This window comes from Dermacentor albipictus, chromosome 3 (assembly GCF_038994185.2).
Source record: "Dermacentor albipictus isolate Rhodes 1998 colony chromosome 3, USDA_Dalb.pri_finalv2, whole genome shotgun sequence".
In the NCBI taxonomy this organism is placed as follows: domain Eukaryota; kingdom Metazoa; phylum Arthropoda; class Arachnida; order Ixodida; family Ixodidae; genus Dermacentor; species Dermacentor albipictus.
The window spans coordinates 100892847-100904990 of record NC_091823.1 but is presented as its reverse complement, the minus strand read 5'-3'; the positions used below and the strand labels follow the sequence as shown (position 1 = coordinate 100904990).

Here is a 12144-nt window from a genome sequence, read left to right as displayed (position 1 = left end):
TTTTAAATTTGCAACACAGATAGGACACATGAAAAATAGGGAAGCTACAGACAAGCATAGCTATGCTAATGTGTGGCACAACATCAAACATGGTAGCTCTAATCTCCATTCTACTGAGGTGCGGAATACTATATTAACAGACCTAATATACTTAAAATGAAGAGATAGATTTACTGCGAGGCATGAAAGGTCAAGGAATTTAGTTTATGGGCATCTGTGACATTATATGCCACTCTGCATGGAAATTTCAGAAATGCCTAAGCCATCCCTATTAGTTGTGTTTAATGCTATTACACTGTGCTCCTACTGTCAGTCTACATCTACCAAAAACAAGACTTCATATAAGGTTACATTTTTTCCATGTGACCAGCCAATCTCACTTGACACCAGGCATGACAAAGTGACCTCCCTGCATTTGTTTAAACTGAGACGGCTCGCCAAATGCATAACTAATGCATAACTCAAGTTAGCAAGCACTGGCGTGGGCCTAGTACTTCCCGAATTATCATCGTCCGTTGCAGTAAGAAGGACCTCTCCAAGTGATAGCCCTTGTCTCGGATCAGCCAACTCCATCCCTACACTTGCCTACTGATAGCCTACACTGATATTTTTGAAGAGCTTTAAGTCAGGGAATATTTTGTGAATTCAAGATGAAAAATTAACTTGTCACCACTTAACACGTATGCCTTAACACAAAAGAAATAGATGTCTATGCTACCCTGGACAGCCCTTTCTTGTGGAAGAATTGCACCAGGGGTTTGTGGCACAGTTTTCTGCACCTTTCAAGGATCAGCAGCTTGCAAAAGAAATAGGCAACCTAGAAGAAGCGCTGTTAAGAGAAGAGCCCCACACCCCCAGACAAATATAGAAAGAAAAAAAATGCTGTTGCGCTGCTTTTCACCTGAAGCAGAAGTAGAGGTGTTCCAGGTAGGTCCTGTTATTGTACTGCTCGTCCAGACGTGAGGCATTGTTTTGGAACCAGTTGAGAGGTGACTGCACCATGCACTTTCCATTACTGAGCGGCGAAAAGCAAATGTCTTCCAAGGTAACATTTCGCCCTTCGTACTGTGCGCTGAGCCCCAGAAGCTTCTCTTGCAGTGTAGCCACCTACACATCAGCAGGAAGGACAGATAATCTTGAATTCTATGAAATGCCTTGCTGGACAAAAGATTAACTACACGATTGATTCTAGCCATCCAAAGCATTACTGTTGCAACAGTGTGTTATCTACACTGTAACCCTCCCATCGGACGGTTTCAGAATAAATTCAATCACCACATATACCTGTTTGACCACCTGTATCTAAGAATACAGCCACTGTAACCATAAATTAAACTTGCACCCTCACGACCCTCATCAGCACTTGACCATAACGGCTAGCAGGTGGAAAACATCTGATAGGAGACGATCCATATTCAAAACCATACCAAGGATATTAGCTTTTCTCAGCAAAAAACAAAATGATTCACTGTAGTTGTAACCTCTGTGCTCTGTCAAGTTGTATGCAGCATGCCTTTCAGCAGACAGTAAAGCACACATGCTAGTTTCCAGCACAACTCCACGGCAAAACCTAACTAAATACGCTAGGACTGTGGTAGAATGTACTCCGACTCTGAGGCTTTACGCACCAGAAACCGCAATCTGATAAGGAAAACCAGAGGGTTTGGGGTTAGACTTCAAATTATTTTGACCACCTGGAATTCTTTAACAACTAAATCTAACTACACGAGTGTTTTTCATCGAAATGTGGCTGCTATGGTAGAGATCATATAATGTATTCTCATATGCCAAGATGCAATATCATGCTTTTGTCTCCAGTAGAACAGACAGAACTGAATACCAGCTAAAAAACTGTTTACAAAGCAAATCTGTCTTCAGAAATAAAGAGCAACCCAGTCACACCAAAAATACGAACCAAGCTGAAATAAAATCTATGAACCCGAGCTTCCTCTAGATGGCACAGAGCTCCATTGTGGCAATTATGATAACTATCAATAGGCATTCATTCAACCTGCAATTAAGACATCAAGCCAGCTTTTATTTAATGACTATACAATAATCTAAATCTTGCTAATCTAGTTCTTGCTAAGCTCAAACATCACATCTGCTAGGAAGTGCTCCACAGCACACAAATGCTGCACAAGTTTCTGCACAATTCAACAAGGCAGTTCCACATTGAAAGTTTATTCAAAGCAGGAACTATGGCCTGCTTACATTGAACCAACAATAACTACACAAAGGACACAACTTTGCCATGTGTTTTCTTTCAGCAGTGTTAGTTGTCAGGAGCTCACCCACCCTTTACGCCATCCATACCCCATTCGTCCCCATAAATCACCCAGTCATACTCATCAACACTCCCTTGTGTTCATTCACATTTACCAACACTCATTCACATCAAGCCACACTCACCAATAGTTGCACTTGTTCACACTCCTGTCTGCTTAAAATCACCATCACTGAATTTATTTCTATTCACGTGAACTGGCACTCCCATATGGTCGCACCTTTCGACACTCACTAGTGCACTCGTGAGTGAGTGTATTTAACGTGTACTTAAATGTGCCTTTAATGTGTATTTAAATCTTCATGCACGAGGGTTTCCACTTTTTGCCTCCATCAGAATACAGATGCAAAACAAACCCGTTTTCTGTTTAGCAAGCCAAGTGGCAAAAAAAAAAAAAACACGAAAAATAGGAAACCTGTCATGCAATATTAAAACAGGAATTACGATTCATCTGTAACTCAATTTGCATGCCTACAGAGGGGTCCACTGTTAAACGGAACAGTGCAGAGCATGTCCCCATTTTTCTCTCTCGCAAGAGCATAATCGCATATATTTGTAGCAGATTACTTGAAGTTGGTAGCTCCAACCCCTTTCAACAAACCTGAGCAGTGCACTGACATTGCTTCCAAAGCCACTTGCTGCTAGAGCGCCAGCAAAGTTAGAGCTGAGCATTTGCTTTCCCACATTAGGTAGCTAGCAAGACACTGTTGGGCTTGTGCTGTGGTCTTCCTTGTTTGTGCCCTATTTTGCGCTCTTTTTGTCTAAGGAGTTTATTAGCTACTTTTAATGCGATAATGTTAAGGGGAGACACGGGTCTGGGAGGCCAAAAAAATTCTAAAAAATCGATTTTTCGAAGTATTTTTTTTCATAATTAATAAGGCCTAAAGAAACTGTTCCTAAAATACTGTAGCAATGTAATGCGCATTAGTCGAGTTATTCGGTCTCAAAGTCAGTTTCATGGCCGTTTTCGCTCGCGAAACCACCTCAAAAACGGTCATATTCAACGCCGCAACGCCTGAGAACCACGCCAAGTAGCGCGGCCATTTTGGTCTCATTTGAAAGACGCATTCTTCTATTGTCTGTTCCTAGCGGAAGAGCGCTTTCCGTCTGGCAACGGCACAGCTATCACGCATAAAAAAAAAACTCATACTCGCACATTATTGGTGCGTTTCTATCACGTGGGGCAGTTCCTGATTCCCTATTGGATGCCAATGGATTCGTCTGCTAGACAGCGGCGCGCAGTCCGCCATCTTGCCAAGAGGCCTAAGCGACGGCTGTGCGATCGGTGCGATGGCAGGCGGTCATCGGAAGTTCCGGACGGTTCATGCGTTCGGGAAGAAGCGAAAACGGCGTCCGAGGGCACGCAGCATATCACCAGTGAGACCTTCTGCCGCCGAGAACACGGAAGAAGCGGGCTGTGCCGGCGCTATCACGAACGCGACACCCGCGATCGCGGACGCGATAGCGGCGACCCAAGATCACACGCGAGCTGTGCGCGTCGACACTCCCTTGGTTTCTGCCGCTGAAAAGTGGCCATCGAGTGTCGTGCGAGTGATATACGGCAAGACCTTTCGTCGACGTCAGCCACACGACGCAAGCGGTCTTTTATTCGAGACTCTGAAGGAGCCGCGACGACTGGAACGCCGTTCACCGTCGTAAGCTTAGCGTTGGTGAATGAACTGCTTCAGTGCATGAATTGCCGTGTGTGTGGCGGGCCTGGCAGCATCTCCAAAGAAGACCGAGAATATGGCATCGCCGCGAAACTTGTGCTGACCTGTGATGAGTGCGGAGAACTGAAGACTGTATGGAGCTCGCCAAGAGCAGGGGGGGACGCGGCGCGCGGCCCTTTCGAAGTCAACGTGCTCGCGGTTCGCGCGGCAATGAGCACAGGGAACGGACAAACTGCGCTAAACGATATATTTTCCACTCTGAATATTTCGCGGAGAGGCATGCATACGAAGACCTACCAAGATTATGTTAAATTGAAGATGAACCCTGCCTCGCAGAAGGCTGCCGCGTTCGTTATTGACGACTGCGCGAGCACGGTGAAAACACTGTATGCCGATCTGGACTACGGAAATCCTGGAAACATCGCTGTTTGCTTTGATGGGACTTGGTTGACCAGGGGCCACTCATCTCATATTTGTGTTGGGACAGTGATCGAGCTATTTACGGGATACGTGCTTGACTTCGTCGTCCTATCGAACTTCTGTTTGGGGTGCCAGCTAGGGCCGAAGGAGGACGATCCAAGGTATGCCGAGTGGCTAGCTGACCACAGATGCCAAAAGAACACCTCCAGTAAGCCAGGCCAAATGGAGGTGGAAGCGGCACAAATTTTATTTGGCCGCTCATTAGAAAGGCATGGGCTCCGCTACACAACCATGTTATGTGATGGAGACAGCCGGGCCTTCAATAGCCTGCAAGAGGCACAGGTATATGGCTTTGTGCCAATAGAAAAAGAGGACTGTGTCAACCATGTGCATAAGCGCATGGGCACAGCTCTTCGAAACCTCCTGCAGAAACAAAGAGCTGACGGAAAGCCAAGCCTTGGCGGTAAAGGAAAACTCACGGGCGAGCTGGTCACGAAGCTCACTACGTATTATGGATGGGCTTTGAAAACTCAAGGAAACATCGAAGCCATGCATAATGCTGTTTGGGCAACTCTTTATCACGTAGCATCTACTGATGCAAGCCCAAATCACTCGCATTGCCCAAGTGGTGAAGAATCTTGGTGCAAGTACAACAGGGCTGTCGCCAAGGAGACTCCTCCAAAGCACCGCTACAACCTGCCGGAGCATGTTGTTGATGCCTTGCGGCCTGTGTATACGCGACTCTCTGACAAGAAATTGCTGAAGCGTTGTCAGCGAGGCAAAACCCAAAACCCGAACGAGAGCCTGCACTCTGTCATTTGGTCGCTCGTGTCAAAGAGCAAACATGCCTCCCTTTTCACTGTGGAAGCTGCTGTGGCCGAAGCAGTCGCAAGGTTTAATGCAGGCAAAGGGAGAGCAGATGCAGCGATACTAAATGAACTGCACCTGCAGCAGAATGCCGTAGCCTCTGAAAGATGTTCAGAAAAGGACAGTCGCCGACTAGTGGCATCCGATAAGAAGCATGCACATGCTGAAAACTTCAGGCGTGCAATGAAAAGAAAGCGAACCAAGGAAAATGATCATGACTACGTTCCTGGTGGCTTCTAGCATCGTCACCACACTGATTAATACCTTCTCCTATTGAATAAAAATGCTCACCATGTTCCTAAACTTCTTTTCTCGTTTTCTCAAAACAACATTTTTTATCACATCCTAGGCTATTGCCCACAGTATCTTTTGATGTAGCGGTTGGATTTTGATAATTCTTGCAGCATTTGAAAGCTTATACATTCATTAGTGCAATAAAACCAAGAAATTTTGATACTTTTATTTAGAACAATGATTTAATCAACAGTAAAATTACGCAACAGTTTCAGATTTCTGATGAGTATACTTGATAAGGCCATAACTTTTGAACCAATGAAGCTAAAAATAAAATTATGGTTTCCCTGCACTCCCTGGTCTCTATAGAGCGCTGTCATACCAAATTAATAGCAATCTTTTATGGGAAAGCTGTCAAAAGACTGGGCAGAATGTAAGTTTATGAAACAGTCAATATTTTGAAATGTGGGAGTGATAGCCCAAATCTAATTGCATATTTGTTTTCAGCTGTGAAAAATACATATTCTATAAAAATTTCAGCTGGAAATACTGAAAATTAAAAAAAAATATTTTCAAACCAGTGTCTCCCCTTAAGGGCCCCGTGTCACAAAATATGCGATGTTGATGTCAGACGTCGAGTGGTGAAAAATCATTCCGAACCACAACCACGCAGGCCCTCTGAGTGGCGCAGAAGTGTTACTGAACCAACTGAATTCCTCAATGTAACACGCATCAGAAAAATTGTAAAGTACAAGTCAAGCACTATCTACAGACAGGATAGCGTCATATTGTCATTTGAGTATACAAAAAAACATAATTATCTTACAAGGAAACTCAAACACAAACCCCTTTTCCAGCATTTTCTACCACTCATAGGGCAGCCATAGGCTCCAAGATTTGCGCGCGCCGGCCAGTGCACAAGCGTACGCCAATCTCTGAAGCCCTGGAGCGACGTGCCCATTTCCTTGCAGCAACTCCAGATGGCACTTGCCTCTGCCACATCGGGTGCCATTTCTACCAGTGACCTTTTGTGTTAATGATGCCTTTACCCGACCAGGCCGTGTTCCATCAAACTCTTGATTACACCATTACATTATCCATTCTGATAACTGGCTGCTGAACTTCAATGTATAAATAGCACTTAACATCTATATTCTCTACATACACAGAAGAAACAACAGAATAAGTTGGGGCAGGTTCTCACCTGATGGAGGAACTCCTTGTCAAAAACTGCTCCAAAATTGATGGTCAAGTTGTACCGCTTCAGGTGAAGTGTGTATGGGAATGGCTGGCCACCTTTACGTGTAATGACCACCTGTTGAACTCTGTAGAAGGGCCTGCGCAGCCAACACACAGCCCAACATCCAGTCAGAACACGCTTCCACAGAGCCCTCAGAGTGTGTTCAAATTTTATTGAACGGGGACATGCAACACATTTATTTCAAACATAATACAACTCACTCATTATTATTGAAGTTAATTATCAAAGAGCATAATGACTGATCTCTGATGCTTTACGAATAGAGAAAACCTTTCTCTAAAGGAAGCTTTGCATTTGTGATTGAATGTACACACTATGCTGTGCCCATGTGTGTTGTTTATGTAATGAAGTTACTAATGAGCAACTCCAGTGACTTAATTATTCGAGAAGATAACTATACTATAATTCACTGTTCCTGATCAGTTCTTTCTACTACAGGCTCAATGGTCGGAATTCCTCCCAAAGCCATATTCATTTAATGTCAACCAAATACACCTGGTCGCTTACAAACTGTTTTGCTGCATATTTCACGAGAGCTGTTACAGTTCACATTCGAATTTGCGTGAGACAACAGGAAGGTAAGTGCAGGCAATAAATCAATGGAAAAAAATGTTAGAAGTAACTACCGCATGATCAAATTAAATATTTGCAGCGCAAAAACAAAGGACAGCATATTTTTATTTATCTTTATTTTATTTATTGCATACTGCAGACCACAACAGGGTCCAAGCAGGACAGGCACAACGTAGTAAATGTGCAACAAGAATAATAATGTGGAACACAATACAGTACAGATGGCGAAAAAAACGTGTTCTTAAAATTACGACAAAGTTGTAAGATGGTTCTATTAAGATATGGTACATGGGAAGAAAGAAAATTTACAGCAGTTAGTTTTCGCAAAATATGGCGTTATTGACTGCGTCTGATGGTGTCGGGTATGTTGGGTAGATAGAGGAGATAAGTATAAGAAGGAGTCTTGCGAGTTTACGATTCAGTAGCAACTGAAGGAAGTAAAGGTGCGATTGACTTCTTCGATCTTCAAGTGTCAATATTGTTAGTCACCATAAGATCGGTAGGAGAACTCGTTATCTGAAATTTTGAATAAATAAACATTACAGCCTTTCCTTGAATTCTTTTAAGCTTATTAATGTTTTCTTTAGTAAAAGGGTCCTACGCTATAGATGCATATTCTAGTTTCGGTCTGATGTAGGTGTAATATGTTCGGAGTTTAATATTTGGGGGGCATTTTCAAGCTTATGCTTTAGAAAACGTAGTTTATGGAATGCAGACGAGCATATGTTTTTTATTTGCAAGTTCCAGGTAAGATCGTTAGTTATCGTTACGCATAAATACTTGTAACTATGAACCTGTTTGAGTGTTCATGACCCTAGCTGATAAGTATGGTTTACAGATTCTTTTTATGGGTTATCTGAATAAAAATAGTTTTTTTTTTTTTTTAACAGTCAGAAAATGCACTGCACCAATCAGGCACATTGTCTAGACTCGCGTTAAGTTCGTTTGGTCTTCCGTGCAAGTCATTTGACGAAATGACAATGACATGGACAGAACACAACGTATGAATTTTCTTATGACCATTTACATAATCTTTACTTAAATTAACAAGGTTATTTGTAACCATATTCTCCACACATTCAGCAGTCGACTGCACCAGTAAGCTGTCGGTTGGTAATCGGCATTATGTCGTGTCCTGCTCAATGTCTTCGTCACAAACACTGAAATGCTTCAAATTTAGCAGCATTCCTTAATCATTAGACGAGTCAGATGAAAGGCAATATTTGAAGCATGTTAAAAAAACATTGCAAGACTTCAATTCTGGTAACAGAGGTTTCGGGGAATGAGGTGCACCCCAGCGCCTCAGTAGGTGTGGAGGCATCCACCTATATTGCCATACCTGCGTCACTCCCTTCCCACTGTGACGGTTGTCAAGGGTGACTGTTCCCACAGACCAGTTTGCGGCAGTAGCACTGAGGAAGCCTTCTCCAGGACAGCACCAAGCACATAAACGTTTTTCCTCTCGTCTGCCATCCCCTTTGTTTTGGGCACCTTTTGGACCTGAGCTCGTCTACAGTGCCTCCACCCACAGCAAGTGCACACCTCATGTTACTCCTTTTCTAAATGCTAAGCCGAGGAGTGGTGCCTAGCACTTGTGGTGCGTGGTCATACTACACCGAGGTTCAAGTGTAGCACTATATTTTTCACCCTGGTAAGCTGATAAACAAAGTCAGCACTGTGGCAGCCACATAAGTACACCCACCCGAATTCTTGGTTGAACTGTTCCCGCTCCAGGCGTGCCCGGCTCTTTGGTGCAGACCACAGCTCAACAGGATTGGAGCGAATGGTGAAGAAGGTAAGGCCAGCACAGCAGATGGCCACGGCAAGCACAGACACCACAATAGCCGTCAGCGGCCAACGAGCGCACAGTCGTCCCCACTTAGCAAACTGGGCCACCAGCTCTCGCTGCAGGCGCCCACCCTTCAACGCGGATCCATCCTTTACATACAGGGGTGCATCATCAGCACACTCAGACGAAGTGCCTGGCGACAAAACAGAAGGAATGACCGGATGTTGTAATGGCAAAATAATAAAGGAGCAGTAGCAGCTTGCTTACTTTTACAGCAATAAAACCCAGCATTTCACCGTGGGATAAAATTGAGAAAACTGTCTTTTGCGAAATTTCTCAGTTAAATTCTGAACAGAATACACGTGAAACTAAATGATTCAAAGGGCTTTTGCCAAATGCACAGGCATGCATCTACTGAGCCTAGCACATTAACTATTAAAGCAAGAGTTTCCCAATGACCACTGAAGCAGGCCATGTCGTGGAAGCACGCACAAATGGCCCTTTAAATTTTGGTAGCCACTGGCTAAAAACTCATCTTAATATGTGTATGCAAGGTGTAGCCTTCTTGTACTCAACATCATGGCTGTGCTGCAACTGCAATACAAATAAAGGGTAACCAAGCTCCAGCAAGTTACCAGAGGGAGGCATAAGCCAGTGAAATCAAGAAGCATAGGAGAGCAGAAACAATTTTAGCAGGATGTTCATATTATGCTTTTTGGCTCCGATGTAGTTAAAGCTACAGCACGGTAGAAAAAAAAATGGAAAAAGAAATAAGGAAAGCAATGTTGGAGATTGAACCCATAATGCTGCATGTCACATGTGGTGTCTCACCAATTGAGTTATCGCCAGTGGCAGCCATCCATTTCACTACTGTAGATATTTACATTTACATGTTACATTAGTTTTAATTGGTGGGCACAGCCATTACGAGAACACTAGACTGCTGATATGCATATTTCATGGCTCTGTGCATGTGATGAGCTAACTGCTGGCTAAACAGCCCGCACTTCCGCACAATTACTTTGTGGTATGCACCTTGACTGCCCCACCAACCTCCTCGCAGCATAAGTAGCAGGAAATCTTACACGAGTCGCGAGCCCTACATGGCAGCCCCCAAAATGTTCCAATAGGAATTACCCTTACGCAGCAGCCTAGCCTCAAGAGTGCTGGCCAAGCACCACTCTTATGGCAAACCCGGCAAGTTGCAACAGTGCGCACCGGGGCCCCAAAGCACGGTTCATTCAATCATCATCGCCCCAGGGTGCCCAGGAATGATTTTCCGAATTCACCATTAGCCAGAGCAAGCAATGCTGAAAGAAAGCAAGCAGGCTACTCACTCGCATTCACGCAGCCACCCAGTGCGCGAGAATTCCTGCAACGTGCAATGAGGTAGAGTGTCATGACGACCACAAAGAAGACTGCGTAGATGACGACTGCCAGCAAATAGAAGCCATTCATTCCAAGTATCTTCCAGGGCTTATGCATTTCTGGATAGTTTGAATGGGCACATGACTCCCAGCAGGTGGAGCAGCTGCAAGGAGCAGCACCAGGTGCCCCTGGCTCGGAGCATTTTTTGTAGGTGGCATTCATAGGTGTGTATGTGTGTCTGTGCGAGACGACAGGAGCATCTGCACAAAATGAACGGCACGCTCTGGCACAAGGCTGCAAGGAAACCAGCTGGCACATCATTGTACAGCACTTTTAAACACAGCACACAATGCACGCAAGCTACAGGAGGGGTTGCGACAATGTGGTTGGTTTAACACGTCTGGTTCCGGTATGCGAGCACACATGCACACACAAAATAATTACATAATATAACCCTGTTCTTAGGCTAGTTGGTTGATACTTGAAGCCACTGTAGTGCAAATAAAACAGACAGAAAGAGCACAAGACCAGTGCCCATGTTGTCTGGTCTTGTGTTCTTTTGTGTCCATTTTTGCTTGCACTACAGCGGTTTCACGAAAAACTACATGCGTGAAGTAAACAAAGCCTGAATGCTTTAAGTAGACGTTACAAAGGAAGGACCAAGAGCCCAGTGAAAATTATACAAAGCACATACACACAAACATACAAGATACAAATGCAATGGCACACACAAGAGCAGAGATGTGTGCTCGACGATGGTTGCTCTGAAAAGTTTTCAGAACACGTAAGCTATGCAAAGCTGAAAACTAATAGTAATTTTGTTGTACGCATCTTTCTTTAGTCGTTTGTTAAACAGAAGACACATAAAAGATATTCAAACATTAAGTGCTAAGCGAGCCTAATGGGCAGATAAATATAGAAAGGAGCAATATGAAACCTTCAAACTGGTTGGTATTTTGACCATACAAAGAGCAGATCGTTTTAACTATGTACTGTCAAGTGTTGGGACACACAGACAAAATATGTTGCAACCGATGGGCCATAATACGATGTGTTGGAGGATGGGAAAGGACAGATTTCCCTAAAGCTTAAGGCAGTTCAGGAAAGAGCCCAATATTCCTGAGAACACAGCATGAGCCCCACTCAAAAGCTTCACAGGCCATATGTTTGAGATCCCCAATACACAAGGCTACTAGTCAAGACAGAATTTGCACGCACACAAAAAAATAATAAAATGCAATGCACAGTTTACCTGAGTACAGACAGCATGATCTATTTGATCCTGCACACCTTTCAAAATGCTACTTTCAAAAGGACACTGTGAAATGCATAATATAGTGTGGAATTAGGGTCCTCACCACTAAACACAAAGTCCATCTGGAATGGCGAATGCAATGGGTCATGCATCCCAAGACCCATCATGAGCGTCTCAGGACCACAGTCGTCACTAAAGCTGCCACAAAGTGCACCCAAGATTCCAGAATCTAGCCCCGAACACGATGAGAATGCACCCACAGCATAATGCCGCGTCATATAATAGTTGACCTCTGAAATTCCTTTGGTAGACTTGTTGAATTGCGTAACCTGCCAGAAAAGAGCAGACATTTGCATTTACAGACACAAAACACATTCACTTCCACTGTAGAAACAAAACTCTCACTGGAAGTAAACACTA

General features: G+C 44.0%; 1 protein-coding gene across 1 annotated transcript in view; it reads right to left on the bottom strand.

Moving 5' to 3' along the window:
- The window catches only part of LOC139057489 (NPC intracellular cholesterol transporter 1-like), a 70016-nt gene that overhangs the window by 41623 nt on the left and 16249 nt on the right, over positions 1 to 12144 (bottom strand). The window contains exons 4-8 of the mRNA XM_070535823.1: positions 11828 to 12053; positions 10439 to 10729; positions 9015 to 9294; positions 6683 to 6815; positions 902 to 1107 (exon numbers count right to left, since the gene is read on the bottom strand). Coding sequence (XP_070391924.1) covers positions 902 to 1107; positions 6683 to 6815; positions 9015 to 9294; positions 10439 to 10729; positions 11828 to 12053 — 1136 coding nt within the window. The remainder of the gene's footprint in view (positions 1 to 901; positions 1108 to 6682; positions 6816 to 9014; positions 9295 to 10438; positions 10730 to 11827; positions 12054 to 12144) is intronic.